The 13,903-nt window shown below is 39.7% G+C and overlaps 3 protein-coding genes across 4 annotated transcripts in view; all 3 read right to left on the reverse strand.

Moving 5' to 3' along the window:
- Window positions 1-21: 21 nt before the first annotated feature.
- Window positions 22-4,252, reverse strand: LOC128373747 (glutathione S-transferase A-like). The gene is made up of 6 exons (XM_053333922.1): window positions 4,013-4,252; window positions 3,014-3,079; window positions 2,786-2,891; window positions 1,660-1,778; window positions 1,483-1,571; window positions 22-1,381 (listed from the first exon to the last, which is right to left on the reverse strand). Exons 1-6 carry the CDS (start codon window positions 4,178-4,180, stop codon window positions 1,249-1,251), a joined length of 681 nt encoding a protein of 226 aa, XP_053189897.1. The 5' UTR covers window positions 4,181-4,252; the 3' UTR covers window positions 22-1,248.
- Window positions 4,253-4,542: 290 nt separating this feature from the next.
- Window positions 4,543-7,567, reverse strand: LOC128373940 (glutathione S-transferase A-like). The gene is made up of 4 exons (XM_053334142.1): window positions 7,400-7,567; window positions 7,037-7,108; window positions 5,389-5,533; window positions 4,543-4,667 (listed from the first exon to the last, which is right to left on the reverse strand). Exons 1-4 carry the CDS (start codon window positions 7,565-7,567, stop codon window positions 4,543-4,545), a joined length of 510 nt encoding a protein of 169 aa, XP_053190117.1.
- A 1,559-nt stretch (window positions 7,568-9,126) lies between these two features.
- Window positions 9,127-13,903, reverse strand: part of fhod3a (formin homology 2 domain containing 3a) — a 52,281-nt gene continuing 47,504 nt past the window's right edge. For both annotated transcript variants that reach the window (XM_053333920.1, XM_053333919.1), the window contains 9 exons: window positions 13,189-13,347; window positions 12,909-13,091; window positions 11,853-11,972; window positions 11,399-11,560; window positions 10,786-10,976; window positions 10,500-10,692; window positions 9,865-10,072; window positions 9,613-9,777; window positions 9,127-9,262 (listed from right to left, as the gene is read on the reverse strand). In XM_053333920.1, coding sequence (XP_053189895.1) covers window positions 9,180-9,262; window positions 9,613-9,777; window positions 9,865-10,072; window positions 10,500-10,692; window positions 10,786-10,976; window positions 11,399-11,560; window positions 11,853-11,972; window positions 12,909-13,091; window positions 13,189-13,347 — 1,464 coding nt within the window. In that variant the 3' untranslated portion in view covers window positions 9,127-9,179. The remainder of the gene's footprint in view (window positions 9,263-9,612; window positions 9,778-9,864; window positions 10,073-10,499; window positions 10,693-10,785; window positions 10,977-11,398; window positions 11,561-11,852; window positions 11,973-12,908; window positions 13,092-13,188; window positions 13,348-13,903) is intronic.

The following is a 13,903-nucleotide window of genomic DNA, read 5'->3' on the forward strand; positions in this document are numbered from 1 at the left end:
CCTTTTTGATCAGGTCTAACATTTCCAAAGTTAAGCCATATCTTGATCTGCTTCCCCAGTGTCTAGCTTTGCATAATCACAAAACTTGTTCTTGCAAGCTGTCAGCATAATTTCATTTCAATAAGGAAGTAAGACTTGGCACTGCAGATTTTAACAGTCTTAACATTCATCATTCAGTGCACGACCCTCAAACATGTATTTGTTCTGCCAGGGATCCCCTAAAACTGAACCTTTAAGCATTCAGTCCTCTGCTCATGTTAGACTGGCAGAAGAGACTGTTGGTCTGTTCCCATGTATGTTATATAGAAAAACACCACAGCTGACCCCTGTAATCAACAGCTGATAGAGGAAAACAAGAGCTGCCAAACCAGAACCAAGCATGGACCCAGATGAGCATCCAAGGATCTGGAGCTCAAAGGCAAAGCATGTCAAGTTATGCTATTTACTATTTTTTAGTCTTATGATTTAAAGTGATGTAGACTAACATACAGAGCAGCTGCTTTGAATGTCTCAGACAAGCTGTGCATTCCACATAAATACAAAATCATGCATGTGATGTGATATAAAGCTACTGTCTCACTTGTGCACAGTCATAGTATCACAGGCCATCTGAGTTACCTTTGTGCAGGGCAAACCTGTTCTGTCAGGCAGCCATTTCAACTATCAACACCATCGGGTCATATACTCAAAGACTCCACCTACATTCTCTAGATGAGAGTTTGATAATCTATGGTTCACTTGAAATGTAAATAGGGTTTATGCAATGCTGTGTTCACCTTTATTTTACACCTATCTAATTACATGAGCTCATTATTAGCAATGATAACATCCAAACTTTAATCAGGCAGTGACATGACTTTATTGATAGGCTCAAAGAGGTGAAAATGCACCAAAAACTGTTGTTGTAGTAACTTGTGCATGTATTAGTCAACGGAGACTGACACCACCTCATGTATCTAAGCAACAAAGCGCTGCTATACAAACAATACCACTTACATTTTGCCTGCTACATATACCAGTTGCCTTAAATGACTTGTGAGTTTTATTAATTGACAAAAAATATCTGTAAAACAAATTTAAAAAGTTAGTTTGACAAAAAAAACACAAAAAACATAAATGCCATTGCAGTACTAACATATTAGGAACATAGTGCTCATCTGAATGCTTTCCTTCATTTTTAAGCATTAGAGAGAAAAAAACCTGCTACTTTAGCACTTTTGAGATATGATTGCAAAGTGTGTGTACAGCTCAGATGTCTTTGAGTGTGTCTTGTCCCTGTGGGTTCTCCAGCCAGTGAGGAGGCCAGCTGGCTTTGATGCTGGGCCTGTCCTTCAGCAAAGAGTAATACCCACCCAGTTGAGGGTAACGCTCTGCAGACAACCTATAGAACAGGCAGTACAAAAGGAGACATTTGAACTCCTGTATTGATGCTTATTTAGAGGGTGGGGCATTAAGGAAATGCAATAGCCTTCTCAAGCTTACCCAAATCTGAAAAGAGTAGCAACAGTTGGAAAAACAGTCACGTCTGCCAGTGAGAAATGGGGTCCTGCCAGGTGAGCGCCCGAACCCAGCTACAAAGAAAAGGATTAAGAAATAAAGCATGTTTGAACACAACAGGTCATGTTGAGTTTAGATGTATACGTGTGTATGTGTACACACCTTCTGCAGGTAACCCTCCCACAGTTTGAGCTCAGCAGCCAGAGTTTCCCTGTTTCTCTTCAGAGCTGAGTCATGCCTCTCTCCTTCAGGGACAAACCAATTATAGTAGATGACCGCATCTAAAATAAAAAGATGAAGATTACACACACAAACACATACTGTACACACACATATCACACAGTCAGTGGCTTCCATCAGTGAATGAGCCCATCTTGGTTATGCCATTTTTATGTGTGTGTGTTGAGTTTAGTGTACTATAGCATTTTCAGACATCAATAATTAACTGTTAAAGGATAAGACTTCTCTAATCAGGGACAGTGGCTGCAACTAACTATTATTTTCATTAATGATTAAGCTATCATATGTCTATAAAATGCCATAAAATATCTATTATAGTTTTCCACAGTCCAAGGTTAAAAAATGTCTTGTTTGTTTGACTAACTGTCCAAAATCCAAAGATACTCATTCTGTTGTCATGTATGACATAAAGAAAGGGTACGTAGAAGTGTAGAAAACCTGAAACCAGCTAATATGGGGCATCTTTACTTTAAAAAATAACACGATTAATGGACTAATTGTTGCAGCTCTACTCTTATTGTATCCATATTCCTTAAGAAGTGGATCACAAATATACAGTTTCATTTTTAAAAGAGATTATGTAATATTAAACAGCTGGGCACTGCCATTTCAAGTAAAGTGTATCAAGATTGACACAAAATAGAGTATGGCACCCATGTAGATCATAATAAAGGAACATGTCAACCAGTGCAGTTCTTGGATATCAATAGAGCACTATGGCACAGAGGGAAAACATAAGTATATCAATACTTTGGTATAACTTGCAGAAATACTTCACTGCATTTGTAGTAAAAAAGAAAACAATAGAACAGGATGTCTTACTGTTGTGCACCTTTAACAATCTGAGCTGCTGCTACTTAAATCAACAGAGATTGATAACAGGATAAAGGTATTATGGTGGTATTATGCTACATTCTTCATCTGCGTGGTAATGAACAAATGATATGATAAGATGTCAGATTTGGTTTGTGTCACAGCTTGGAGGTCCGATGACGATAACGTTGCATTCACAAGCTTTAACCTGCATACTTATGTTTGTTTGTCTTACTGAGTTTTTCGTAGAAGGAGGTACCCTCAAACATGCGTTGGTACATCAGGGCTTGCTCTGTGGGGCTGTCTGGGATCAATTTGTTCCCCTGAGACTGAAACTGGCTCTGTCACCAACACATATAGAAAACACATATTAAAACATTTCCATGCTTCATAATGTTGACAAAAGTTATAGTTAGCATGTATAGTGTCTTATTGGTCATCCAGTTTAGACAGGCTCTCTTACCTCTAGATAAAAACAGGCTGCATAGGATTCATTCACAATGTTGTCTCCGTGTTTGAAAGTGGGAAGCTGTGAAATGAAGCAATTATTCAAGGACAAACTGTTATCAATAACATCATCATGAGATATGTGATCCTGTGTTATTTACATCCTGCTTCAACGCTAATGCTGCTGGGAGCTAATTAAGGTGTGCTGAGCTGTATCACACAGCAGGGCTCAAGAGGAACAAAAACTGTCTCACAAGCTAAACTGCTATGAATGCAGCATGCATAACGTTTTCTACATCAGGGTGGCTACAAGAATATTTGCAGAAAACCTTATCTTGTTTATTGGTAAACATAAGACAGCTGATAAAGCAAGAGTTAGGACTTTTAAGTAATAGTTAATAGTTTTTCATCATTTTTAGCATACTCAAAAATGCACCTAGAAACCCACTAAACCAGTAGTTCACACATTTTGTCACATCATGTCAAAGACCCTTGTGATATTAGACCATGGCCCCCCACTTTATAAGATTTTTGCTATTAGAGTATTACATAATGCATATGACACTAATGACCAAACTTACTTATGGATGGAATTATAGTGAAAATAAATTATTCCACCCCCCGAAACTTCCATCATTGTTTACAGTGGTTGTAGCGCCCTCTGCTGGCTTAGGGTTAATTTTACTATACAATGACCTGTTTGGTAAACTGAATATAAGCCGAATTAAAACGTGCATCGATGTGATTCTTCAAAAGCCTTAAGTCATGCTTCAACCTGAATGCGTTTTGCAGAGCAGCTGGAAAACTTTTAATATGTAAAAATGTGAATGGAGTTTGGCGCAAACTGACCAAACAGCTGATCTAGGGGGGAAATTACGTAACTGTTGCACGCAATTAAAACAAGCTGCTGTGGTTATTATGCGTTAATCACAATGAAATTGGAGAGGGAAATGACGTGAATTTAATCATAATTTTACAAACTAACTTAAACTGTGTTTTCTAGGTCATTCCCTACCTGTCCCCTGGGATTTATATCTATCACTTCTTGAGATTTGTGCTCCATTTTCTCGAAGGAAAGCAGTTTCTGGTTGTAGCCCTGCAGGTTCTTCTCCTCCAGGGCTATCATCACCCTCCAGCAGGGGGGAGAGCCGGAGCCCCACAGCAGAGTTATGTCCTGGGCCATGGTTTCGGTGTGCACAGCCTCTAACTTGTCTGGGCCTGGTGGGTGACACTGATCTGTCTTAGCAGGATTTGATGTAACTCTTTCTGCAGTTTAATGTGGCTCACTTGCTGTAATAACATTGCATATTGCCATCTAGTGGCTGGAAGACGGAAATGCAACTTTCAAACTATTTCACTCTATCATAATTTACCAACAATTGTATTACAATAGATTTTGGGGCACATTTGAAATAAATCATAAAAGCAAATAAATAAATACACTTTTTGTTACAATACATATGTTGTATACATTGCACTGTTGAGCAAACACATACAATGAAATGATGTGCACTCTATACAGTGTTTATGTGTTTCAGAGGTCCTTCAGGACATCATAATTCTGTGGGCCGGGCAGTGAGTGTGGCGGCCAGCTGACTTGATGCTGGGTCTGTCCTTCAACAGGCTGTAGTATCTGGCCAGTTTGGGGTAGCGTCCAACCAATAGCCAGCCTAAAGAGAAGACACCAATGTCACAAAAAAGCAAAGTAGTCTGGAAAAGAGGACATCATCTCTTCACAGCAGCATCATGAGCTCTTCTTCAGGAACAAACTAGTCATAGTAGGTGACTGAATCTAAGACAATATGACTATTAATATGTGTGTGAATTTGTTCAGCACTACTTCTTTCCATTTCACCCTGTGCTGGTGTTTGTCTGTGTGCATCTTACTGAGTGCATCAGTGAGGGTGAGACCCTCCATCATGTGTTGGAACATCATTGCTTGCTCTGCAGGACTGTCAAATGTGTAATATACATTAAATGTACTGTATATTCAATAATGTTCGTATCACTGGGGTTGTTTTTGAATTGATGAGCAGAAGCGTGCAGTGTATTCCCCCAGCTTAGGAGCTCAGACAGTTTACCTCCAGGCAAGGGCATATAGGAATTAGTTTAACATGGGGGGGGGGGCAACATAATGGTTTGAACAATAAATATGTCACAAATATATTTTATTCTACTAAAAAGATACATTTGTAAAGGTAATGGGAAAAACACATTTTGAATGGAAGTTATAAACTGATAAATATCAAATATCAATTCTTTAATTGCAGACCTAATCATCCAGTTTTGTAGATAAATAAAATGGGAAGAATATTGATCAAAATTTGAATTCAAATTTTCTGAATAAATTTTCTTTTCCTAGTTGTATCTTATGCCTCAATGAACAGACACAGATGCAGTCTTTGAGGAAGTCAGACATCTTCTGTTTCAGCTGGGGCTTCATCTCATGCTTGGCGATCACCTTTAGATGATCCCATGAAGCTTTGCAACGCCGCTCCATCTGACACAGGTTCTCCTGCAGCTGGTCGAAATCCACCTGATGGCAGAGACGATGCAAATAAGTGGCTTTGTGAATGTAGACGGAAGGTACTTTAGAAAATTTGCATTCAAAACAAAATGTGGGAAGTGCTCTGAATGACTATTTTGCATCAGTGTTTTAAAGATTTCCATATCAGTCAGCTACACTGTAAAACATCATATTTCATCTTTTATTTATAACTTCATATAAATACTTATTTTAACTGGTTTTCTAAGGAAGTATGGTTAGCATATTAGCAGACTTTAGTTAAATATTGTTTGTAGATTGAAGAAAACGTGACAGAAATTTGCTGATGCTTTTTTATGTTTATGTCTTGTTTATTTCCCTGATATGGGGGGGGGGGCAACATAATGGTTTGAACAATAAATATGTCACAAATATATTTTATTCTACTAAAAAGATACATTTGTAAAGGTAAAGGAAAACACATTTTGAATGGAGGTTATAAACTGATAAATATCAAATATCAATTCTTTAATTGCAGACCTAATCATCCAGTTTTGTAGATAAATAAAATGGGAAGAATATTGATCAAAATTTGAATTCAAATTTTCCTAAATTTTTCCTTTTCCTAGTTGTATCTTATGCCTCAATGAACAGACACAGATGCAGACAAAGGTTAAGGTGAAAGGCAAAAACAGCATAAAAAAACAACAACTTGTTTTTACTCCTGAGTGTGATAGCCTTCCACATTTCCACTAACTAACATTTCCACTAACTGACTGATATGACTCTGTCCTCTGTCCCCTGACATCAGTGTCTCTCAGCTGTCTGTCCCTGCTCTGAACACCCTAAAAGTAAAACAGTCACAATGTCACACAATGCGACGAGACTGCAGTTACTACAAGCAAGCAATCCCATGTTTCCCCTCTTTTGTGAAATCTTGTAAAATATCTACAGTTACATGTTACTCTCTCAATGAATCAATCAGCAGAAACTGAATGGTGTGTGTTTCTGTACTCAGTTATGTGTATATTACTGTATATATTACATTCACTCAGTTATATTAACTGAATGGCATATCAAACAATTTGCTTTCAAAAACAAAATCCACCAAGAGGTGAAAAGGCCGATTTCAGAAGAAAATCAGAATCAGAATGACCTGCTACCCATTAAATTATGCTTAAACTATGGGTAGCACATACTGCAGATATTGACAAAATATCTTTTTAAGGCAGTATTTCTTTCTTCAGTATTTTCTTTTTTTATTGGAGGCTAACACAACATTATCACTTGTAAATTTGCTATTGCGATATTTATGCTATGCACTGTTTCTTATATTGTAGTATTTGACTGAGCTATGCCTTTTTGATTGTATGAGCTTTATAGTTCAATAAAATATGGGGGCAATACAGATATGGCAAACTTGTAAGCAAAATATAGCCAATTCACATATGCACAGCTAACAGCGTTAAATTGGAGTGATGTTTCTATCCAGCTGTTTCATCTCCTTTTAGTCTCCACTAACTCCTGACAAAATTATTATTAGCTGCTTAATGCTCCAGGCTCCAGGTATAAACATGCAGCACTGGACTCATTCACTATGTTGTCTCCATGTTTGAAGGCAGGGAGCTGACAGAAAGAAATTATATTAGCATAAGAAGAAAAGGGCTTTTAGGTTGCTAATTATGCAGTGCAGTCTGTGCCACATATGCATGTTGTCACATGCAGCATGACTTAAAAAATACATGAAGTTGCACATGGTTAATGCATTTGATAGTGCAAACACACAATGTTAATAGAAAGTGCAAATAGAACGTTTAATACTGAATAAAGGAAATTAATATTTTAATTCAGGGGCCACCATATTGATAATGGACATTAATGATGTTTGCACATTTTACGTATGCATGTTAACCCTACATGTCCTCTTGGGTTGATTTCCAAGACTTCCTGAAATGTGTGCTCTCCTTTCTCAAAGGACAGCACCTTGTGTTTGTAACCCTGCAGCTTCTTTTCCTCCAGAGCGATCATAACTTGCTGGCAGGGAGGGGATCCATCCCCCAACAGGAGACTCATAGATTTGGCCATGGACACAGAACAGACAAGTTGGTGAAAGAATGCAGCGCAAATAGTGAGCAGCACCTCATGAATCCAGAGGTCAGTCTTGAGTGGCACACCTATGACTTCATGCGTGGATTCAAGAAGAATGAAGAGAAGAACTTTTTTCACTCAGTTTTTGTTTTTTATTGCAGAATGTGTTTACAAAGCATTTCAAGTGAAAGTGTATGTAACCATGACTTCATGTTCAACTCACTACATGACATTTATGCAGTGATGTTTTCCCAGGTTTGTTGCACTATGAGAGGAGCGGAGACTTGAGCTGGGACTTCAATCATCCAGACTGTCCCACAGCCTGTTCAAGTTCATACAAAGTGACCACAGAGTTCAAAGCAATCGACCAGATGTTTCAGCTATGACCACATCTTCCATTTCTTTTCTTTTTTTAATTACAATTCACATGATAGCCTCTTTTGACCCTTTTTTCTCAAACTATAATACAAGTTTCTACAGAAATTACAAAAATAATACAGAACACGAACCGCACTAAACATGCACACTGTAGTACTACAGTATAGGGTGTCTCGCAGCTGACGAGGGCATTTACATATCATATGCAGTCTTCTCTGCACGTCCTTCAAATAGTTTATTAAAATTTTTAAAAAATGTCCTTATCTTTTTGTCTTTTTACACTTTACAAACAGTTCCTCTGAGATAAATACTTCCTTTTTTTCTGCAATTAAAATCAGTCATTCATTTCAGTATGAGAGACTATTAATGTCGAGAAGAGTAAGGTGCAATAACAAAATGACTGTCGGCGCTTTCAAATAAATACTGAAAACATTTTTTGCCAAGGTAAAAAAAAAAAAGCTAATCCAACACTGCTATCACCTCAGTGCAACTACATGTGACATTTGTGAGTTTACTGAGAAGCAGGAGGTGAATCAAATGAGAGGGAGAGATGGCGAAAAAAGGTCCAGCGTTGTCCCTTTTAAATGAAAGGCACACAACAGATTGAAACCTTTCACGTTCCTAAAAAAAACGCAACTACACTCGTCACTTGTCAAACGTGCAGCCGTGGAAGCGAACATTTGCATTTTCACAAAGGATCATTTTCAGTAAGCCTCTATGTTGGTGTTGATTTCTCGGGATTCTTTGAAACTGGGTAAGAGAACTAATGAAACTTCCTTTTCAGGCAACCAAAATTCACAGCTTAAATACGAGAAAAATGGTGGAGTCACAGCTGCAGAAACTTACAAGCAAAAATTATCCCTTTGCACTAATACAATGTTTCAAAGATAAGGTTAGATAAATAAAAAAAAAATTATTTCAATTCAGTGCAGACGCAACATCACTGAATTACTTTTTTTTTTTCTCTTCCTTGCCTTGATGTTGAATACATCAGTCCTCGATGCATTGTCTTTCTTTACTTCCATGTTTTCTTCTGGAAGATTTTTCTTTGTATTGCATTAGAAAAAAAAAACTATCACAACTGCAGCTTCACACTCAGACACATCAGGCAAATTAGCAGCAAAAACCTAAAGGGGTTTCTGGCTGGTGCAACAGAACTCTGTAAAGTGTAGCGAAGGCAGTCGGCTGACAGTGACTGTGTTTCCACGGTGACGGGGACAGAGGTGGGGGGTTACATTTGTGCGTCCGGAGAATCGGTTAGACCTAAAGCAAGTGCTTCCTCCGGGGTCAGACCGCTCCTCAGAGTCCGCCTCACTGCGAGGAGAGGAGAGGAGAGGAGAGAAGAGAGTCATGTGATAAAATAAAAAAAATAACACTCTACCAAAACACATCAGTGACAGCTCTGATCTTTCTATGTTACTCAAAATCTGCATTATTAAAAGTCTGATTTCATTTCCAGCACTACTTCTGTTTTAGTTTTCTGAGCTATTTTTTTTTATCTTACTCATTATTAAAGGGGTATTTAAAAGATTTAGTTTTGCTTAGGAGAGACAGATTTTTAAAAGAAGGGTCAGAACATAATAGTTGAGCAAAAATCTACTTAGAATGGATATGTAGGAGGGATTTGAGACAAAGGTCTTGTTCCTGTAGCATCCAGGTCTTACATGACTTGCGGTTGGCCCTTGATCTCCTCCTCTCTCTGGGCTGGGCTCTGGTTCCTGGACCCTGAGTGGCCGACCTCACTATGCGCTCCATGATCTCATCTGCAGCATCCTCTCCAGCGATCTGAGTGTCCTCTACAGGTGGTGTGCATGCCTGCATAGTGCGACCTGAATGAACAAAATGACAACAAATTTATGCTTGAGCAAAAAAAATTGATTTGAATGATCCTGTAAGGAACCTGCAGTAACCCTCACCTCCCCGTCCAGGCCGTGATCTGGTCCTTGTCCGGAGCCCCGGCACTACGCTGCTCTCCTTGTCGCCACCACTGAGGCTGGTTCTCAACACTGCTTTCATGTTCTCATGCTCTGCAGCGTCCTCTGCGTGGCCCAGACCTTGAGGCTGCTCGCTCTCCTGCCTGCCACTAGGGGCAGTGTTGTTGCTGGTTGAGCCATGTCTACCAACCTAAAGGAGGAGATGGAATGAAACAGAATTAGAGGTGCTTATACTCTACTTTGGACTTTGACTCAAACATTCCAGTGCTGAAGCATACAGACAACAAAGAATGCAATGCTCAATGGATTGGTCTGTTAAAGGAAAGTTGAAGGTGAAGTGATAAAGTCGTCATTAGTGGCTTCATGCACACACACATAAAGAAGACACACATGCAGAATGGCAGGCACTTAAGGTGGTACCTCACGCTCTTCTTCCTCATCAGACTACAGGAGAAAGAAAGAGTGAAAGTCAAAGAACAGATCAAAGGAAATGAAGGGGAAAAAAAGGTGAAAGAATGGCGCTAGATTTGGAAAAAGAAGAACAAGAAAATGAAAGTCTGAAAAGTCTAAGTGTGTCTTTGGGATTGTGTCAGTGTGATGCTTACAGGAGCATTGACGTCTATGATCATCTTCCCTCGGGTCTTGTTGCGTTCGCGGTGGTCGGCACGTTTCTGTTTCTGCTGCAGAACGCGGTCTCGAGTGGTTCGGTACTCCAGTGCGAATTCACTGAGGATCTTACTGAATCTGTGGACGCTGATGTCTCTCACACTGTAGGCTGGATGACCGAGGAACAACAGGAATGAATGGAACCTAGGAGGAAGAGGAGAGAACACAATTTCACAACTAATGCATTTAAACTAGACCAATATCTGAACAAAGTGGTGGCGAGGAGAGCTACAGCACCTGTTGATGATTCTGCGGTGGACAATCTTGAGGATGATGATCCTCTCAGCACAGTCTTTGAGGAAGTCAGACATCTTCTGTTTCAGCTGGGGCTTCATCTCATGCTTGGCGATCACCTTTAGATGATCCCATGAAGCTTTGCAACGCCGCTCCATCTGACACAGGTTCTCCTGCAGCTGGTCGAAATCCACCTGATGGCAGAGACGATGCAAATAAGTGGCTTTGTGAATGTAGACGGAAGGTACTTTAGAAAATTTGCATTCAAAACAAAATGTGGGAAGTGCTCTGAATGACTGTTTCGCATCAGTGTTTTAAAGATTTCCATATCAGTCAGCTACACTGTAAAACATCATATTTCATCTTTTATTAATAACTTCATATAAATACTTCTTTTAACTGGTTTTCTAAGGAAGTATGGTTAGCATATTAGCAGACTTTAGTTAAATATTGTTTGTAGATTGAAGAAAACGTGACAGAAATTTGCTGATGCTTTTTTATGTTTATGTCTTGTTTATTTCCCTGATACTAATAAAAAAAATGTGAATCAGGTTAGTATCCACTTCAGTTCCTACCCCAGTAGTATCCCAAAATGTAACTGGAACTGAGCACTTACTTTGGCAGAGCGTGTGATGGCTCCGATCTCAGAGTAGAGGTCGGTGCCCTGAGGGAAGTTCTCCACCACAGCAGAGCAGGCGTGATGCAGCAAAGACTGCTTATGAACTGTGTCCTTCACCTCTGGAACCTTCTCCAAGTACGTCAGCTCGAAGCCCTTAGCCTGGACACATGGTCATACCAATTATTAAAAAAGAAAGAAAATCTAACTTTACTTAATGTGCTTCCTTTTATATATTCCTATGGTATAATTACACATTATTAGAAGGTACATCTAACTTTGCCTGATTATAGTAGCTAATATGTTATGTGATTTTTAAACTACAAATTACAGACTTTCACACACAATAAAAATCACTCACTACAATTACAACTAACTACTAGCAAAAACAAAGGAAGCGAGTCTTTATGTCCCAGTGTGACGATGATGTGAACCTGTAATGGTCATGACTCACATTGGTTCCATTGAGGAAGTTTCCGATGGAGAGCAGTGTGGCGAGGATGTAGCGTAGAGTTTTGTTCTTTTCCAGCTGTTCCATACCCTCCTTCAGATCCTGCAGCGGCTCTGCTACTTCCTGAGAGGGTAAAACCCACACATCATTAGTCGAGTCAATTAAGAATTTTAACGACATGTGTTTCATTAGTCTGTGGTGAACAGGTGCATCTCATCTGCTGCCGCAAGTCATCTGCGCTAGTTGGAGGTCATGAGAGGTTGTTTAAGGGTTGTTGCCGCAGTCGGCCTTTTCTATCAAACATGGTTCTGATTACATAACTTTTAGTTTTTGTGCGGCAGATTCTCCTGTGGCCATGTGTTTGTGTGCCTGTACGGTATGTAGCCCTCCATTAAGCCTCCCACTACCAAACCATCCCACAGAGTCGATTCGGGAATGCCACTCTGTGAAACATACGGTCAGGAATCATTCCTTTCATGGAGAGATTAAAGACAACTACATCCTGCGGAAAGCTGTAAAATTTACAGGACAGCAATGGAGGGGCGGCATGTTTTTCATTCTCTGGGTTTGACTTTGAACTTCTCCTCCTGGATGCATTTTTTGCTCGCGTAAAACACGGTGTTCCAGAAGACAAGGCACCGTTAATAAGCGTGCATATTTGCTATGATGTTATGATGTAACTATGTTGATGTTTTGCGGATGTTTTTTGTACTTTTGTAAAGGGATGTGGGATGTTGATACTTACTGACGCGGGTGCAACACACACACAAATGCGCGCACACGCACGCAGACAGATGCACACATGCTGTGCACATTTAGTCAAACCTTTACGGTGCAGAGTTCATTTGGCTTTGTATGCACATGTCTGTTTCTGCTTTAATATAGACCGCTTTCACTTGCTTAGTATGATTTTAAATGTGCGTTTAATAATGGCTTTGGTTTGGCTTTCCCTTCTCCAAATTCCTCGAAAACTATCAACTATTTTTCATGAATGCTTTTTGTTTTAGGAAAGGTCAACGATTTAAATCATTAGAAGTGCTTTCCCATGTTTGAACAGACCTTCTCGGTGGCCTCATAGTCCATCTTAAAGGCCCAGAGCTGGAGTCTGGCAGAGAGCTCGCTGATGGAGGACAGAGTGAGGAGGAACTGCTCTGCTGAGCCCAGTGGGACATCAGGGTTAGCCAGCTGGGCCTCCTGAATCTTCTGCTTCTCCTCCTCTGTGGGGATCATCGTCAGGATTTTCTGAGGGGGAAGATGTCATATATGGGAAGAAAGATGTTGAAGTGTTTCAGTCATAAACATCAACCACTTACTTTTCACAATCGCCTATATCGCTCACCTCTATGCCCTCCTTGTTCAGCGCATATTCGTCAAAGTTAAGGATGGCTGTCTTGATAGTGCGAGGTGGCGGCAGAACCGTCAAGCCGATGTTGATGGCATTACTCCTCTTGGAATCCAGCACGATGATCTCCTGGCGTTTTCCATCCGCTGCTGTTTTCTAGGACACATAAAAACACAGAGAGGGTCACTGCGGGGTCTCTCTCTCCTTTCGTGTCTGTTTTCTCGGTGTGGTCTGCTTTATGGGCTTGTAAGGATTAAGGGATCATCACTCAGGTTACATTGACTGCAGCTGTGGGAACTATACGTTTAGTAGAAGCAGAAGTAAACCATCACGTTAAGTCTATACTGTGTGTGTGTGTGTGTTTATGTGAGTGCTTGCATAACCCAAGTGCAGGTATACTGCACGTGTACAGATGACCTCACCAGCACTTGAGGCTATTAAAAGCCATTAGTGTGCAGAAGTCGTAATATGTCACCGTATAAAAGAGTAACAGAGTAGGTGCTAAGACCTGATTTATGCCACTAGGAAATTATATACTCACCATATGAAGACTGGTAGACAACCCATGCTACAGATTATGCTGTGATGATACTTCAGACTATCTTCACTTTTTACTAACTTTTTGGCTGACTTTCCTTTATTGTCTTTATTGAAATGTTTTATAGAAATACATAACTATATTTGTTGATGATTTTATTTGTAGAAGTAAGCA

The sequence above is a fragment of the Scomber japonicus genome, chromosome 15 (assembly GCF_027409825.1).
Source record: "Scomber japonicus isolate fScoJap1 chromosome 15, fScoJap1.pri, whole genome shotgun sequence".
In the NCBI taxonomy this organism is placed as follows: domain Eukaryota; kingdom Metazoa; phylum Chordata; class Actinopteri; order Scombriformes; family Scombridae; genus Scomber; species Scomber japonicus.